The 19,014-nt window shown below is 49.1% G+C and overlaps 1 protein-coding gene across 5 annotated transcripts in view; it reads left to right on the plus strand.

Annotated features, from left to right (window-relative positions):
- Nucleotides 1-17,638, plus strand: part of GRAMD1A (GRAM domain containing 1A) — a 52,368-nt gene extending 34,730 nt beyond the window's left edge. For all 5 annotated transcript variants that reach the window (XM_081018779.1, XM_081018778.1, XM_081018780.1 and 2 more), the window contains 10 exons: nt 334-529; nt 952-1,095; nt 1,999-2,117; nt 6,111-6,253; nt 8,461-8,564; nt 9,293-9,478; nt 9,604-9,691; nt 14,068-14,175; nt 14,458-14,578; nt 15,904-17,638. In XM_081018779.1, coding sequence (XP_080874905.1) covers nt 334-529; nt 952-1,095; nt 1,999-2,117; nt 6,111-6,253; nt 8,461-8,564; nt 9,293-9,478; nt 9,604-9,691; nt 14,068-14,175; nt 14,458-14,578; nt 15,904-15,972 — 1,278 coding nt within the window. In that variant the 3' untranslated portion in view covers nt 15,973-17,638. The remainder of the gene's footprint in view (nt 1-333; nt 530-951; nt 1,096-1,998; nt 2,118-6,110; nt 6,254-8,460; nt 8,565-9,292; nt 9,479-9,603; nt 9,692-14,067; nt 14,176-14,457; nt 14,579-15,903) is intronic.
- Nucleotides 17,639-19,014: the final 1,376 nt, after the last annotated feature.

The raw sequence follows: 19,014 nt of genomic DNA on the forward strand, positions 1-19,014 counted from the left end.
CATAAGAATGGATAGGTTCCCAAAGAGCATGCTTGCTGTTAGTATGTAGGATTCCATGATCTGTGTTTAATTTGCAGCTGTACAAAAATTTAGCTGTACTACATTCCAATTCATGCCATCCAGACTTCTATTGCATGCAAGCTGTCAAAATACCATCAGGCATCAGCTGCTGTCCCTCCTCCCCCCCCGCCAGATGTCAGGTGCTGATGCTCAATACCAAATACGCAGCCAGTATTCCCATGTCTGGAAAACATTTGGAGAATTTTTTGCCCACTCGAAAAAGAGCAAACTCCTCAAGTGTGTCACTAACTCTGCCCATCCACTTCCTTCCAGCTGGCAGAGGACCCAGATGAGAACACTGACAGCCAAGTGGATGCCTCTTCCAGCCACACAGTGACCTCAGCAACAGAACCTCCCAGGGACGATTTGCCACAAGGGCCGCCAATGTCCCCCCTGGAGGGGGACCCACTCCCCAGCGAGGAGCTCCCCACGGACATGAGCAATTCTTCCTCCTCAACGCAAGATGAAGGTGAGGGCAGCCTCCCCCCCCCCACTCTCTGTTAAATGGGGTGTGTGTGTGAATTGTCGTACGCAGATAATATGCAAATTTGTGTTATGGGCCCCGTGCCCTGACTCTTCTAAGTACCTAGCGGTGCCCCTGCTGCACTTGAAGCAGGCAGAGGGCCTTCTCAGTAGTGGTGGAATGCCCTTCCATCAGATGTCAAGGAAATAAACAACTATCTTGAGTTTCAGAAGACATCTGAAGGCAGCCCTGTTTTAGGAAGTTTTTAATGTTTGATTTTTTAATCACTTTATTATTATTATTAATAATAATAATAATACAATGGAACCTCGGGTTTCAAACGTGATCTGTGCGGGAGGCATGTTATTATTATTATTATTATTATTATTATTATTATTATTATTAACTCTTTTCTCCTCCTCCTCAAGCTGAGGTGGACGCTTTCTTTTCGGACCTGCCGGGGCGGTTGCTCATCAACACGGTTTATCATGTTGGAGCCGAAAGGCTGCAGCAGATGCTCTTCAGCGACTCCCAGTTCATACACGGCTTCTTGGACCAGCGCAAGTTCAAAGGTAAGGAGGGCACGGGGACGCCTGCAAAGCTACATCCTCCCGTGTCGTTCAGGAGCAGGGTTGGGGAGGATGTTTCAAGCTGTAAAACAATGGATGCTGCCAATATCTGTCATTCTTCATCACTTAGACCCAAATCCATTTTGCAACACTGTCTTTTCGCCCCGATCCCAATTTACAGGAGGGAGGGCCACAGCTCAGTAACAAAGAGCCTCTGTTTTGCACACAGAAGTTCTCTGGATCAATCCTCAGCATCCTTAGATAGTGCTGGGGAAAGTTCCTAAATGGAATCCTTCAGAGCCACTTCCATGTCCTGAGAAATTTATTTATTTATTTATTTATTTATTTATTTATTTATTTATTTCCTGCCCATCTGGCTGGGTTTCCCCAGCTGCTCTGGGTGGCTCCCAACAGAATTAAAAGCACAATAAAACACCAGACATTAAAAGCTTCCCTAAACAGGGCTGCCTTCAGATGTCTTCTAAAAGTCAGATAGTTGTTTGTTTCCTTGACATCTGATGGGAGGGCGTTCCACAGGGCAGGTGCTACCACCGAGAAGGCCCTCTGCCTGGTTCCCTGTAATTTTGCTTCTCGCAGTGAGGGAACCGCCAGAAGGCCCTCAGAGCTGGGTGGAGGCACTCCTTCAGATGCAGTATACTCGAGGCCGTTTAGGGCTTTAAATATCAGCACCAACATTTTGAATTGTGCTCGGAAACATACTGGGAGCCAATGTAGGTCTTTCAGGACCTACAGGGCAGGGGGCAAGCGATTCTTAAAAAACTTAGCACTGCATGATTTGTGTATTGATCTTAAAACTTTCACATACTGTTTCCGCCACTCCGTTTTTTTCAAAAGCACAATAACGAAGGAATTCCTCCTCTTGATATGTCCCCTTTTCTCCCGCAGACGTGGCGCTGACTTCGTGGACTGGCGACAACAAGTGCCACCAAAGCCGCATCATCTCCTACACAATCCCCATCACCAACCCGTTGGGCCCCAAGGCTGCAGCTGTAGTGGAGACTCAGGTGTGGATGTGCAAAAGCATCTTCTTCTTTTTTAAAAAGAAGACGGTGGGGGAGGGGAGCGTTCCCTTTTTATAGCGAGCTGACTGGATTTCAAAAAGCCTTTCAGCAATTGCTTCCTCAGAACCGTTGACTAAACAAAGGGGGGGGCGATGAATAGTAAGTACAGTGGTACCTCGGGTTACAGACGCTTCAGGTTACATGCGCTTCAGGTTACATACGCTTCAGGTTACAGACTCCTCGGGTTAAGAACTTTGCTTCAGGATGAGAACAGAAATCGTGCGGCGGCAGCAGGAGGCCCCATTAGCTAAAGTGGTGCTTCAGGTTAAGAACAGTTTCAGGTTAAGAACGGACCTCCAGAACGAATTAAGTACCGTATTTTTTGCTCTATAACACTCACTTTTTCCCGCCTAAAAAGTAAGGGGAAATGTGTGTGCGTCTTATGGAGCAAATGCAGGCTGCACAGCTATCCCAGAAGCCAGAACAGCAAGAGGGATTGCTGCTTTCACTGTGCAGTGATCCCTCTTGCTGTTCTGGCTTCTGAGATTCAGAATATTTTTTTTCTTGTTTTCCTCCTCCAAAAACTAGGTGCGTCCTGTGGTCTGGTGCATCTTATAGATCGAAAAATACGGTACTTAACCCGAGGTACCACCATACAGTGAACCTACACATTACGTGCATTTGACTTGCGTGATTTCAACCATACGTGGCTGAAGGCAGTCTGGTTGAGGGGAAATGTCTGAAGTCCCAGGCAAGGCTTGCTTGGCTTCTGGGAATTTCCTGCACCATCTTGTAAAAGCCAAAGAGCACACCAAGTGGGTCTTGCCTTGGAAGGAAGGAAGGCCGAGAGCTCAAAAATTCTTTTCGTGCCAGGTCCACTTGGAGTTACCTGGTGCAAAAAGAGCTTTTTAAAATTTTTATTTATTTATTTGGTTTTTCAGATTAAAATTTTACAGTCACATATCCAACATACAACATAAAAACAAGATTCCGAGGAATCTCTTGGACTTCCTTCTCCCCTTTGTGGGTCTTATTGTTAATCATTTCTTTCTGCATCTTTTATAATAATCCAAATCTTTTACCTCTCCATTGTATCCAAAATGCCCCATTAAACTCCCAAGTGATATTCCAATCCTCCTAACGATTTTAACTGTTTACAGTGGCCTTTAAGATAAGTTATAAATTTTCCCCATTCCTTATTAAAATTTTGGTGTTCCTGATTTCTGATTCTTCCAGTCATTTTAGCCATTTTCGGCATAATCTGTCAACTTGATCTGCCATTCTTCTCTGGCAAAGGGACCCCTGACCGTTAGGTCCAGTCGTGGCCGACTCTGGGGTTGCGGCGCTCATCTCGCTTTATTGGCCGAGGGAGCCGGCGTACAGCTTCCGGGTCATGTGGCCAGCATGACTAAGCCGCTTCTGGCGAACCAGAGCAGCGCACGGAAATGCTGTTTGCCTTCCCGCCGGAGCGGTACCTATTTATCTACTTGCACTTTGATGCACTTTCAAACTGCTAGGTTGGCAGGAGCAGGGACCAAGCAATGGGAGCTCACCCCGTCACGGGGATTCGAACTGCCGACCTTCTGATCGGCAAGCCCTAGGCTCTGTGGTTTAACCCACAGCGCCACCCACGTCCCTCTTCTCTGGTAGGGACATGCAAAAAGAGCTTTTAAGCTCCTCCCCTTTCCTCTCTAGCAAGGTCCCCCCTCAGTGTGCCATGTGAGCAGCGCAGTGGCTCTTGGGCGTGGTGGGGCTGCTCTGACTTCCTATGAGATCTCACAAGAGGATGCTCACCACTTCTGAGAGCCAGCGTGCCTCCGGCCAAAGGATGTGCCAAGCACGAATTACTTCCTCACCAGCCACCTTACAGAAGGCTGACTGGCTATCCACACGTCAACTCCACAGGTTTTCTTTGTCTGTGAGCGATTTTCGCATACACAGGTGTCCCTCCACTTAACGCGAGGGTTACGTTCCAGGGCCCCGTGCGCAGAAGTGAAATTATGTAAAATTGGGGGCACCCTCTAAGCACCCTTTAAGCACCCTCCCTGCTGCTCTCTTCGTACTAAAAATACTGTATCCAAAAATATCCACAAACAGAATTGAAGCTCTGGGGTGGGCAGGAGGCCGGAGGACGCACAGAAAAGTGGCTGCGGCTGTTGTGCTACCTCACACCCCAGCTGCTAGGCAGTTAGGCTGAGCAGCGTAAACAAATCCCTGCTGTGCCTCCGGTCTCTTCAAGGCTTCCTCCGCCTTCACTGCTGTCCTCTTCAGGCTCCAACTCTCTCCCATCATTTCCGGATTTAAATTGAATTATTTAATTCTTTCCTGACACTGCATGTGCGCACAGTCCAGTCACACGTAAGGGAGGGGATGACCGTACACATTACCCCTGGAACTGATCCCAGGCATAAGATGCGATTCTTCTGTACTGAGGGAAGTAAAATGCAAAAAGTACAGATAGTGAAATTCAAGATAAACAAGGTTACCCTTTGCACCAGAGATGACGGGTGATAAAACAATCCCATTTGGCAATCTGAGTTAATTACCACCTATATCGGAAAGAAAGCCATTGCCTCTATTCAGACCAAAATGAAGAGTCTGACTCCTTGATGAATTGTAGCTCAGCAGTTTTGTACCACAGCTTCCCTTTCAAATTAGTGGACTTGAGTGTGGCTAAGTCAAGATCAGTGGCAGACCGTCCAGATAAACTGAAATGTTTCCCTGCAGGTTGTATAAATATTGTCATTTCTGTGGTGATTTTCGCGCAGGGCGGTTTGCGCCCTGTGTTTGTCCTCACAGTCAGGGCTGGCCCAAGGCATTTTGGCACCTGAAGCAAACCACAAAATGGCGTCCCCACCCCCTGGCCAGGAAAGAAGGGGCGAGTGAGGATGTACATCAGGAATAAGGGAGGAATAAAGATCCACGTCTGGAACAAGGGTGGGAGGGCAGCACCAATGCCTCCTCTTCATCAAAAGGCTGCTGTAGAGGCAACAACTGTTGTTGCCACAGCAGCAGGGGCAGCAGCAGCAGGTGATGCACTCCTTGGATCTGCTGCCTCTTAGGATCCTACCGCCTAAGGCGGTTGCCTCACCTTGCCTCATGGGTTGGCCGGCCCTGCCCACAGTTCATTGATCAGTTCTCCTTGGTGCATTTGGTTCTGAACAGAGAGAACGGCCTTCCTTCTCACTACAGTGGTACCTCTGGTTAAGAACTTAATTCGTTCTGGAGGTCCGTTCTTCACCTGAAACTGTTCTTAACCTGAGGTACCACTTTAGCTAATGGGGCCTCCCACTGCCACCACGCAATTTCTGTTCTCATCCTGAGGTAAAGTTCTTAACCTGAGGTACTACTTTCAGGTTAGCAGAGTCTGTAACCCGAAGTGTCTGTAACCCGAGGTACCACTATACAGATTTCGGTTAACTCTCTTTCCCGAGTTCATTCTTTTACCACCTATTGCTGCTGTCATAAAGGGTCACCGGGCTTACTTTGTATAGTTCTGAATCATCACTCTCTGTATTTCTTCAGTTTAACTTCCTGTCCTGTCACTGCTTACTACCCCCTTCGTACCACAATATGTATGCATCTAAACCTACATATAGTCACATTGACAGCATATATTTAAAGTACATTGCTTCCCCCAAAGAATCTTGAGAACTGTAGATTACCCCTCACAGAGCTACAAATCCCAGCATCCTTAACAAACTACAATACCCAGGATTATTTGGGGGAAACCACGTGCTTTAGGCATGTTAAATGTGCTTTAAATGTATGCTGTGGGTGTTGAGATAGATAGATAGATAGATAGATAGATAGATAGATAGATACGCATTAGTCCATGGAATCTTATGCTGTAATAATTTTTTTAAGCTTTGAAAGTGCCACAAGACTTTGCCAAGTTTGCTGCAAGCAAGTTAAGGCGGCTGCCCTTCTGTAAAATGTGTGCATGACTGCAGAACTCACAGGTCTCTCTTCTCCCCTTTCTCTCTCAATGGCCAGACTCTATTCCGTACCAGCTCCAAAAGCGGGGGCTGCGTGGTCGACTCAGAAGTGATCACACAGGGGATCCCATACCAGGACTACTTCTACACAGCGCATCGATACTGTATTACTGCTGTAGCCAAGAGCAAGGCCCGACTCAGGTACTGGTTCCTCTCCCTTGTCCCCGCGGCTTCAGGGCTGGTTTCCTCTCCTTTTGGCATGTTGACCCAGTTTATCTTTCGAGGCAAAACCAGCAAGAATCCCTTGGCACCGTAAAACAGGGGTGGGAAACCTGTGGTCCTCCAGGTGATGTTGGACTGCAGCTCTCAACATCCCTGACCATTAAGAATAAGAATAAGAATAAGAATAAGAATAGTAATTTATTATTTATACCCCTCCCATCTGGCTGAGTTTCCCCAGCCACTTTGGGTAGCTCCCAACAGAATATTAAAAACATGATACAACATCAAACATTAAAAACTTGCCTAAACAGGACTGCCTTCAGATGTCTTCTAAAAGTCAGATAGTTGTTTATTTCCTTGACATTTGATGGGAGGGTGTTCCACAGGGCAGGTGCCACAACCGAGAAGGCCTTCTGCTTGGTTCCCTGTAACCTTGCAGCGAGGGAACCGCCAGAAGGCCCTTGGAGCTGGACCTCAGTGTCCGGGCTGAATGATGGGGGTGGAGATACTCCTTCAGGTACACTGGGCCGAGGCCATTTAGGGCTTTAAAGTTCAGCACCAACACTTTGAATTGTGCTCAGAAACGTACTGGGAGCCAATGTAGGTCTTTCAGGACCGGTGTTATGTCGTCTCAGCGGCCACTCCCAGTCACCAGTCTAGCTGCCACATTCTGGATTAGTTGTATTTTACGAGTCACCTTCTAAGGTAGCCCCATGTAGAGCGCACTGCAGTAGTCCAAGTGGGAGAAAACTAGAGCATGCACCACTCTGACAAGATAGTCCGTGATGGAGCTGGTAGACAGCTGTCCTGGACACAGAATTGACCTGTGCCTCCATAGACAGCTGTGAGTCCAAAATGACTCCCAGGCTGCACACCTGGTCCTTCAGGGGCACAGTTACCCCATTCAGGACCAGGGAGTCCTCCACACCTGCCCACCCCCTGTCCCCCCAAAACAGTACAGTGGTACCTCAGTTTTCAAACAGCTTAGTTTATGAACAACTTGGAATTCGAACGCCGTGAACAGTAGGTGTTCGGGCTTGCGAACTTTTTTCGGAATCTGAACTGTTCTGTTTTGAGTGTTACACTTCCATTTTCAGTGCCACACCTCTGTTTTGAGTGCTCCTGCTTGCACTGGAGTAGGAGCTGGATCGAGGCTGCTCAGCTGGGGAGGTGCAGGCACCGTCACACTTGCCATTGAGGGGTTCGCAGCTGGGGGCTCCTTTAAACTCCCCTCAAGGGAGAAGTTTAAAGGAGCCCCCACCTCAGCATCAGAAGCCCTGCACCACATGAAGGCAGCCAGGCGGAATAGTTGCTGGGATGGCAAAGGTAGAGGCAGCCCGGCAGCTGCATCTGAGAGCCCCTAAACTGCTGCTGAGGCAGCTGTCAGGCTGTTTTTGCATTGCCACATGATGCTCTTTTAAACTTCTCTACTGAGGTGAACACAGCCACGCACCCCTCAGTGGAAAAGTGTGACGGAGCCTGCACCTCTCCAGGTGAGCAGTCCCGATTCAGCTCCGATTCCTGTGCAAGCAGGAGCGAGGCAGGGGATCTCTCAGCTGGGAAGCAGAGGCTTTGTGCTCCCCAGCTGACATTCGAAATTAAAACTGAAACTATCCAGAAAACCACAAAGCCAACAAACTTGCAACTCATGAAAAAGCAGCAACACAGCAAATTAAAAAAGCAAGCCAACCGCAAATGAATCAAAACCGCAAGAAAACATAAAACAACACCGACCCTAACCCTCATTCTAATCCTTACCCTAACACTAACCCAGTCCTAAAATTAACCCTAACCCTAACCCAGAAATGGTCTTGTTAGATAGTAAAAATAATGTTAAATTGCTGTTTTAGGGGTTGTTTTTAAAAGTCTGGAACAGATTAAGTTTGAGAATCAAGGTACCACTGTACTTTGATCATGCCAGCTGAGTCTGGTGGGGCAACACCTGAAAGGCTACAGGTTTCCCATCCCTGCCATAGGAGCGTTTATCATGGAACCATACGGTCACAGAGTTGGAGGGAACCTCAGAGTAGTCTAAACCCCCCCCCCTCCGTTCAGTCCAACAAAGAATATAATAACAGCATCCCCGGCAGATGGCCTTCTATCCTCTGCTTGAATACTTCCATAGAGTCTGTGGAGTGAGCTTTCACAGGCCGCTTCATCAGAAGCTTTTATTTCCTTTATTGCAGAGTCTCCTCTGAGATCCGGTACCGGAAGCAGCCATGGAACCTGGTGAAAACGCTCATTGAGAAAAACACCTGGAGCGGCGTGGAAGAATACTTTCAGCACTTGGGTATGGGAAGCAAAAGGGCAGAACTGCACTCCAGAAATCTGAGCACATAGGAGCACCGCCAGGGGCCTTAGGGGCTGGGATTGCCCTGTGCTTTGTCCCATGTGGGGGATCATAGCGCCCCGTAGTTTCAGTGGCCCTGGGTCTGGGTTGCTTTATCTGTGGGCATGTGGGGGGTATTCATGCTCTGGAGGAGAAAGCAGTGGTAGCTGGTGCTCATTGGGACTGGTAGGGTGGGGGGCAGGGAGCCCAACAGTAGGTGGCGCCAGAGTCAATGACAGGCACAGATAGCTAATGCTAGTTTTGTCCCCCTCCTCCTTGCTGAATCCTACAAAGGCAAAACTGAGACTAAGGAGAAGGGACCTGACAGCCAGGGCCCTGGGCTGGTTGTTGTTGTTGTTACACCCTGTCCATCTGACTGGGTTGCCCCAGCCACTCTGGGTGGTTTCCAACAGATATGAAAACATAATAAAACATCAAACGGTTAAAACGTCCCTATAGAGGGCTGCCTTCAGATGTCTTCTAAAAGTTGTATAGCTATTTATCTCCTTGACATCTGATGGGAAGGTGTTCCGCAGGGCAGGTGCCACTACCGAGAAGGCCCTTTAGTTAAAAAGGCAGGCAGGTGGAGGGTTGGCAGAGGGCTGACAGAGGTTGGCAGGGCAGGAGCAGCCTCCCCTGGGAGTTTGCTGTGGAGCTTTCAGCCTCCCCTCCTGCTCCCTCTGTTGCAGAGCTGGCGCTGGTGCAGGCAGAGAAGGCCCTGCTGGAAGAGAGCTGCCATGGCAAGGAGCCGCGGGGGCTCCTGTCCGGCCTGCGCCGCCGGAAGCGCACCCTGAGCTGGAGAGCCCCCCACGTCGAGCCCCCGCTCCCCACATTGCCTGACGGTGAGGGGGCAGCCCGCACCATCCGTCCCTCAGGTAGGCCCCCCTCGCACCGGGGTCCAGCCTGTCCCCTTCCCTTCCGCACTGGGCTGTCTCCCTGGATCCGCAGGGCACGATGCTTGCAACAGCCCTTGACCTGCGGGCCTTCTCCTTCCCTGCAGGCAGCCTGACCTCTCGGCTCTCGGAGCAGCTGTCGGAACAAGGCCAAGGCCAGACCGTCTCCACCGTGATTCTCATCATCAGCTTGGTGTAAGGCAGCTGCTGGCTTGGGAAATGGGGAGCAGGAGTGTTGGGGTGGGATCTGGAGCCTCTTAGGAGCTGACGCGGCCCCAGGCATGTCTACTCAGAGGTGAGTCCCACTGTGTTCAGTGGGGCTCATCTCCTAGCAAAGCACCCGCACACCATACCTGAAAGTGCCGTAGCACCACTTTAATAGTCTTGACCCCGCAAGGTCCTGGGAACTGTAGTTTTGAGTGTGCTGAGAACTGTTAGGAGACTCCTTGCAAGGGTACGAGTCCCAGCACCGTCAACCAGCTAGGAAGCTGGCGGGGGGAGGGGGGAGTCATGACTGCTAATGTGGCATAAGAGTGCTTTAAATGTGCAGTGTAGACGTGAGCTGGATTGGGAAGCAAAGTAAGAGCACAACCTGTTCTTGTGTAGGACAAGCATAGGAAATAATAATAATAATAATAATAATAAATTAAAAAATAAAAATACATACAGTGGAACCTTGGTTGTCAAATGTAATCAGTTCTGGAAGACCGTTCGACTTCTGAAACGTTCGACAACCAAGGCGCAAAGGGCTGCTGCAAGTTCAGTGGAGAAAATGGAGAAACATGCCTTGGAAGCAGTTCGACTTCTGAGGCGCGTTCGAAAACGGAAGCATTCACTTCTGGGTTTTCAGTGTTTGAAAACCGAAACGTTCAGCTTCTGAGACGCTCGAACACAGAGGTTCCACTGTAATAGTAGTAGTAGTAGCAGCATGCCGCCCATATGACTGGGTTGCTCCAGCAGCTCCCAACAAATTATAAAGCCACAGTAAAATATCAGACATTTAAAACTTCCTGATACAGGGCTGCCTTCAGATGCCTTCGGAAAGTTGTGTAGCTTTCTATGTTTGAAATCTGATGGGAGGGCACCACTGCTGAGAAGGCCCTCAGAGCTGGACCTCTGTGTCTGGGCTGAACAATGGGGGTGGAGATGCTCCTTGAGGTATACTGGGCCGAGGCCGTTTAGGGCTTTCAAGGTGAGCACCAGCCCACAACCCACGGTTGCCATGTTTAGTGCATCGCACACATCCAGCCCGATGCCTCAAAGTGCACGAAGCAAAGGTTTTCACTCACCACTTTCTCTCTTTGTGCTGGGTAAGGGGCGGGGCCCTGGTTCAGGGGCGGAGCACACACTTTGCATGCAGATTGGCCCCTGGGGCTTCAGAAAGACACTGTGGCTGAGACCCCAGAGAACCGCAGCCTCTTATGAGCAGCCAGTACTGGATGAGATCGACACATGATCTTCTTCTGGTAGCAGTCAGCTTCCTGCGTCTCTTAAACCTCGCCCTCCCATTTCTGTGTGTTGTTCTGCCATGAGAAAGATGCAAGAGCAGGGTCAGCGGCCTTGCTTGTTTATTAGTAATGGTGAGCATTTGGGGGGCGGGGGAAAGGGAGAGACTCAGGATAGGATCCCCTGCTTGTTTGGGGTTTTTTTTTCCGGGCCGGAAGCACGAGCAAAGCGTCACACGTCTCTTTCTTTCCTTCTTCCACCTCTGCCTCCGCACAGGATCTGTGTGAGGTATCGTATGCCAGTTTCACTCCCCCAACTGTGCTTCTGCCTCAGGCCCCCTTTGGACCTTGCCCCTAACCTGAACCCCATCCTGCACTGACCCTGCTGTTGACTCACAAACACCATCCCTTGCTTTGGATGCTGACAGATAACACCCCAACACCTCACCGCTTATGCTCTTGCCACCCTCCTCCCTGCCGCCACAACCATCTCCTCTGGCTCCCTGTCCCTGAGCCTGTTTGTCATCCTCCACTCGTCTGTGCATTCCTCCCTCCACTCCTTTTGTCCTCCACTTTCTCCCTGCACCCTCCCCTGCTTGCCCCTTTCCCCTTACTGGTTGTCTTGTACTCAGGGCTTTTATCTGAATTAAAAGCAAAGCAAAAGGAAAATAATGATCCATAGACAGATAGCCTGAGTTCTTTACTCTGGCTAAGTTATATGAAGTTGCATACTGCTTCCTTATCTTTGCCTGTGCCTGGCAGTTATGGCAAGGAACAAAGTGCTTCATGACACACCAAAGTTGTGTCCCCCGACAGCTGGGTGGCCTGCTTAGCCCTTCTCTTCTCTCTTCCTTGTGGCTTCTGACCCCTCACCCCCCAATCTCTGCCTTCACATGATCAAAGCTTAATCTGTGAGCCAGGGATTTTCCAAGAGGGAGAACAAGAGAAAATGTGAGGGAGAAAGAATGTGAAAGAGGGAGAAAGAAAAGAGAGGCTGCAAAAGAAAAAGCATGTGAAAGAGAGAATGCAAAAGAAAGAAATCTGAAAGAGAAAAATGCGAAAGAGAGAAGGCGATAACGCAAGCAAATGTGAAAGAGAAAGCAAAAGAGAAAGAAAACAGTGCGAAAGAATGCGAAAGAGAGAATGTAAGAGAGAAAGTAAGAAAGTGAGAGATAATGCAAAAGAAATAAAATCGAACAAAGAGAATGCAAAAGAAAGTGAGAAAAAGAGAAAGAAGACTACTGGCATGTTGAATTTTGCATCCAATATTAAAAAAATGTGCAAAATCATGGATTAAACAGGGATCAAGTCTTGTTGTATATTACTGTCCTTCAGCTCAGGCTGAGTTCACATAGTGCATTTGCAACATGATCTGTACGTTTTCGATATTATCGCTGCAGCCTCCACTTGATCACTTAAAAACTAACCTGGAGGGATCATCACAGACTATTGTCTCTTATCGCATCGGGCTGTTTTCCTAACAAGGGGGGGAGGGGGAGAATGCTTGCTACCACTTAAGCTAAATGGCGCAGACCCATGCTCTGTCTCAACCACCCTCACCAGCATCTGTGTTGAATCCCTGCATTTACTTTCTTTAAATACTGCGCTCTAATGAGCTACATGCTATTGATTTCCCAAAGAGAGATGTCAGATGCTGGCATCATCCACTCAGCGTAGCGTACACTAATAGGCACTCATGCCTTGTATTTTTAATGCTCTGAGCAGGGAAGCTGCAAAGGGTTGTGCGTTCTTTCTTAGAGCCAAATGTAACTGAGCAATATTGCAGGGCCTGAACTTGGGTCCTCTTGTTTGCAAAAAGGCTGAAGGAGCTGGGGAGGGGCCATAGCTCCGCAGTCGAGCCAGAAGTGCCTGGTACATGCGTGGATAGCTCCAGAAAGTTAAAACACACGGAGAAGAGCTATAATTCCATGGCAGAGCACATGTGCTTTACAAAACACATGCTCAGTGAAGTTCCCGTGTTCTACCTGTGCTATTGCAAGCAAAAAGTAGCAGGCGGTGTGAAAAGTCTCTGTTTGAGACCTTGCCAGTCCACAGACAATTTTAGGCCAGATGGACAAATAGCCTGACCTGATATAAGGAGGAAGACTTTTCCCCTTGCTCCTAACACCTTGTAAGTCAATAATAACTAGACAGGGGGACCCACAGTGGCCTAGAAAACCTCTGACTGAATTGAAAAACCTGTTTTGAGGGGATGTGTGTCACCTGGCTGAATGCCAACATGGTGCCCACCCCCCAGGATATTCTACTGCCCATCACCGCTGAACATTAACCAAGCTTGATTGGGCTGATGACATCTGGAGGGTACTTTGTTGGCTGCCTCTGACAGTATCTACCAAAGTAGTTCCGTTAGCTCAAGGATTTCTGTTTGCACAGCAGAACTTCCTCTTTTGCACCCCCTGCATCTTCCCCAGATATGCTCTGGAGGATTGGGGGAAACTTGAGAAAAGATTCAGGGCATGCTCCTGGAGGGGAGGGTGATGGGAAGTTCCACTGTGCAGCCAGAAGCCCTTGTGCTCGCGGAACTGCTTTGTTGGATACCGCCCACCGAGCTGTTTCTGATTCTAGACCTTCTCAGAATAGACCCATCAGAATCAATGAACTTGGCTAGGCTAGGTCCATTGATTTCAGTGGCCCACTCCTGAGTTAACACAGGGGCTCACCCACACTTCCACTTGCCCTGTGGACTCACACTTTCTAGGCATGGATCCGAGCGATTTTCCTCATGCCCCGCTCCTTTCCCAGGGGAAATCCACCCTTCAGTATTAAATCAGAGCAAACGTCATTTTTGCTTCGATTGAGCGCTAAAGAGCTGTTTTCCCGGGGGGGGGGGGGAACAGTGGGACAAGAAGAAGTGGATAAGCCCATAGTTGAATATATATGTTATATAGACAAGTAGATAGATCCCTTCATGTAGAGGAGTAGCATGTCAGGGAGAAGCTGGCTGATAATGCTTCTCTTTGACATTATAAATTTCTACTTGTTTGTCTTTTAAATGTAGAGGCTGAAATGGTTCGAACCAGGCACGGGTTGGCTGCTTCAGCAAGAGCTTGGCCCGAGTGGTCCCTTCTCCTTCCAAGCCATTTCTCTCTCTCTTTCTCTCTCCAGCCTTGTGGTCTTGGTTATCCTGAACATGATGCTGTTCTACAGGCTCTGGTCTCTGGAGCACACAGCCCGGACCTTTGAATCATGGCAGGCCTATGCGCTGTCCAGTGGGTAAGGAACCAAGAGAGAAGTGTGAAGAATGCGACCTTTTCTTACCTTTATGATCTGAAACAATTGTTAAAATTGTTAAATGCGTTGGCAACATTCAGTTAGAAAGGAGGTGAGAGGGGAAAGTGGGCTGCATTTAAGAATACAGAGGCCTTGTGGAACTGGTCTGTGGCGTAGGAGCAATAGCACTGTGGAGGAGCACATAAGGCATGGAGATGAGGGGGGCTTTGAAGACGTTTCCCTGTTGATTGCAGCTAAGAGTACACACTCTCTCCTCCCTGGCAGAAAGCTACCACAAACGGCATCTGAATGGGCTGAGATCCTGGAGCTGCAGAAGCGGTTTCACAGTGTGGAGGTTCAGAAGTGGAAGCAGATCCTCAAGGCCTCTGTGGAGCTTCTAGATGAGGTGAGGTCTGCAGCTTGGGGTATCGCGAGGGCGCTAATGGGGAGCTAATTTGAACACTCTTGTTTGTGTGGGAATGTTGCGGATAGTAGGGGAGGATATATTGATTAAATTTTATCCTTCCTCACTCACGCTAGCGAGCTAGTAGCAGAGCACATTCCCTTGTACATTGCTGGAAGCTAGTTGATGGATTCGTGAGAATCATTTGAGTTAAGCAATCCAGTCTGGCTTGTCCAGATTGGATTGTTCCTGGTAAATCCCCTTTAGTTTCCCTCTTAAAAACAATAATGACACAGCAGTCTTCCTTTAAAAGTAATGATAAGGTTTACTTACGTTCAGTTCACAGTATAGTCCTGAAGGCAGGCTACATCTTGTAGTTACAGTTACAGAGAAAAGTGTGGGTTCATCCTCTGTGAGGCATGAGCCCATGCGCTGCTGGCTGAGAGCCAGCAGACAGCAAAAAGGCAAGATGGAGAAAAGGCGAAAAAGGGAAGGTGGCTGTGTGACCAGCCCATTTGTAGGGTCTGCTAGGGTCATGCCCATCTACCTGGTCACACACAGGGGGAGGATGCTCCAGACAGGAAGTGGATGCGACAGGAAGTCCTCCTGGCTGGATCAACATTCCTCTGTGTGTCCACTCTGGGCAAACAGGAAATGTTGTGTTTGACTGCTTCAGTGATGTTACATCCCACAGTTTGATCCAAGGCAGCCCTACCCAGTGGAAGTTAATGGCAATAGCACAATTTTTCCACAGAGGATGTGGGGGGGGGGCGTATCTAGTCCTAGTCACTTCTTTGGTTGGCAGATGGATCTGTGTCACCAGCTCCCCTTCTCCTGCCCTGGGTAATGTTTGGGGGCCTTGGAGACAGCAGGGGAATCTCTGGCAATGGTGTTTTCTGCATGCTTGGAGCATTTGAAAAACACAAATCCTTTGCACATGATTGCATTGGGATGCACAAAGGACTGAGTCCTTTTCAGTGCTAATGTAGGAATATTTGTGTTGGGCTTCCTTTTCTCAGTCTTCACAAACCCCGGAGTTACTCTGTGTTTCTCTTCCCCCTCCAGCCTTAAGGAGATGTGAGGTGAAGGGGGGAGGATTTGAATTATGGTGCTGAGACAGAGTTGGTTTCCTAAACTTTGCCACCCGCAAGCCATTTTCCCAGTTGAAATCCCTCTCTCTGAAGCTGTTGTTTGCACCACAACAGATGGGGTTTGGGAAGGAGACCCTGCGGCTACCACAGGCCCTGAGAATAAAACTGCTCCTGGGCCTCATTGCTAACAATGACCACTCCTTACTCGGAGGGCTAACACTGTCCTCTTCCCTCCAGATGAAAATCTCCCTTGAGAAGCTGCACCAGGGCATCACGGTGGCCGAGCCCCCCTTAGAGCCGGAGTGAAACCCCCAGCACTCCCTCTCTCCCAAGGATGTTGCTCCGAAACTGCTGCTGGGTCGGTGGCACCCACCTCCCGTGGCCGGCGTGCGACCGAGGGGACGACATTCCACTCCTCGCCAGACCAACAGCTGGACCTTAGCCTCAAGAGTGCCACTCGCAGTGATGGATTCCACCGCCACCACTTTCCTGCTTCGGGGATCTTTCTCCCGGAGCATCTTCCTTCTCTCTTCTTCTCTCTGAGGGTCTCTGCAGTGACTTCATTTTATCCCCTCCCCCTTTAAGTGCTATTTATATTCCTCACAGGACCCCAGAGAGCTTTTGACTTCTGCTGCTCCGGCATTCTTTCTCTACCTTCTTTCCAGCTGTTGTTTGGAGTGTGTGTGACTGGGAACTTTAGTGGACAGGTGGCGGTGCCTGTATCTCTTGTGTTGAGATTTCACCCAACAGCTGGGACAGCAAGGACCCGCTTTCCTCCTCCATGTTGAGGGCAATCGATCTGCGATTTCCTTCTCTCTCACACACACAAGTGGTTGAGAGATGGGAAACCAAGAGTCCGTATTGAATCCTTCCTTGCTCCCTCTCCTCCTGTTTCCATCCTTTGGCGAGCCCGATTGTTTTATTAAAGGGATCTTCTCGACAACATTACCTCTGACAGAAGGGGGAAAGGGTAGGCATGGCCCTGAACATTATATGGCCAGAAATCTGATTTACAGAAGTTGGAGAGCTTCTGAGACCCTTGAGGGGGTTCTGTGCCCCTTGCCCACGTGAGAGTTAACCTAGAGCAGGGATGGCCCTCCAGATGTTGATGGACTACAGCACCCATCATCTCTGACTGCTGGCCATGGTGGCTGGGGCTGATGGGAGCTGGAGTCTAACAATATCTGGAGGGCCACAGGTTCCCCATCCCTGACTTAAGAGCATGCCCAGGCAAGGGAGCCAAAGGCAGCTGGATAAGCAGCTGCGTCAGACCCACCAGTAATCCTATTTATGCATTTCCATCACTGGTGTGGGGGTGGGCAGTGAGTCCAGGAGTACCCCAGTCTATGCCGAAAGCTTTCTGGCTTTGGGAGGTTTCTGCTGTGCCAGCTGCCCTAATCCGTTATTTTCCGCAATGAAAATGCCAAACGCAGCTTTTTTTTTTTTGGAGAGGAGGGCAGTCTGAAGGAGTGCAGCACAGTGGCCACAGAGTCGGGGCTCCTGGGTTTTATTTTTATTTTTTTTACTCCCATGTGGACAGCAACACGCTCCTAGACTCCAGGACTCCTTTGCCCGATTCCTCCTAGGCCCGTCTCCAAGGCAACAAATGGGCTTTGCCAAGGCCTAGCTGTACTGTCACTTTAAAATGAGGTTGCACTGCCAGTCAGGGCCCCAGGTGCCCTTCAAATACTGCCTGAGGGGGATTCTAATCTTGAAATCCACCCCCTCCTGGGGAGGGGTGTGTGTCTGCCAGCCCTATGTTCTCCACTCCTGACTCAAGACCTTGGAAGGCCCAGGTTTCTGACCTCCCCCTTTCTCCCTTCTTCCCCCTCACCAAGGTTGTGGTGAGGGGGCTTCCCCCCCCCCCCAGTTTTGTAGCTGTGTTCAGTGTTAACGATCCTTTGTGTTCAAGGTTCCACAGAGGTGCTGGGGCTTATTTATTAGGGAGCGGAATAAAGACCGTGGATCGGAATCTCTCTGTGTGTATATGGGGAGTGTTTTTAAAGTGTGTGATCTTCTGTGTCTCCTCCACCCCGTCACTAGGGCGCTTGAGTGATCCATGTTGTAGGGGCATAAGTCACAAAGGGCCAGGCTGGGCCTAATCCTTCGTAGCATTGGGGAGTTGCAGAGGTCCAGAAAGCAAGCAATCCCTTTCAGTAGCCATAGCAGGAGGGCCGAAGGAAATCTGCTTTCACGGTTAATGATTCCAATAGATCCTGGCAAAGGATAACAAAAACTGTTGTTCCATTGAGGAGGTGCAGTGGGTCAATGTGTCTGACTGTTAACCAGAAGGTTGGTGGTTTGAGACCACTTAGGGACAGTTGTGGGTAGCCTTACAGAGGGTTGGACTAAATGACTCTTGGGTCCCCTTATGAGTCTATGCTTATTTTTTATGACATGTACAACCCATCTCACTCGCAAGAAGCTTAAACAGCATGCCTAGTCCCTGTTTCTATTTTATCCTCACAAGAATCCTTTGAAATAGATTGGCCCAGGTTCACCTAGGGAGCTTCATGGCCAAGGGGGTCCTGAATAATGCTGCCAACCAAGGCTTGATGACTTCATAGCCATGCACTAGTGCCTTCCATCCTTCTTGACACCTACGGAGTTCAGCTCGGCTTCTTCCTAGAAGGGCTATGTTGTTGATTTTTCCTTCAGGTGTTCTGGACAATGCATGGGAAGGCTGCCCACAATGAGGAGCCTGTCATGTGAGGCTACTCCTTGCCCCCCCCTGCCCCCCTTGGCTGCATCTAATGCTAGTCACACCCAGAGCTGACACGCTAAAATGAATGGACATGACAAATGTAGGTCCATTGAGTTCAATGACTGCTCTTGAGTAAAACTGAGTTGGGTAAAGCTCTTTGTCAGTGTTCTTGGAGAGGCTTCCCTAAAAGATGGCATCCTTCCCCCATCCCTACCCAGGCAATAATAAGTTGCAGGAGTGTGTTATCTGGACCATGTTCTCAGATCATACTAGGTAGGTAGGTAGGTAGGTAGATATCTCATCCCACCTCACAATTAAAGATTCTCTAGGTGGCTTGCAGAAACACACACACATTATTTTTGTTTTAACCATGAATTATTTAAATGACATCCTCCCATCCCAAAAAAGGAATCCAGACCACAAAACAATAAAACAAAAGCAGCAGTTAAACGACGATAAAAATAACACAGAAGACCTCAACCGGCTGTGAAAGACAATCATTAATAGCCTGGACAAGTAAAATGGTCTTGGCTTGACATCTGAAGCTCCTCAGAAGGGAACCTTGAGGGAGAGTGTTCCAAGGTCAGGTTGGCACCACAGGGCAATTTCCCCAGGTGCCACCAGCCTAAGATTGTCTCAGGAGT

The sequence above is a fragment of the Podarcis pityusensis genome, assembly GCF_964106645.2.
Source record: "Podarcis pityusensis genome assembly, chromosome: 8".
Taxonomy (NCBI): Eukaryota; Metazoa; Chordata; class Lepidosauria; order Squamata; family Lacertidae; genus Podarcis; species Podarcis pityusensis.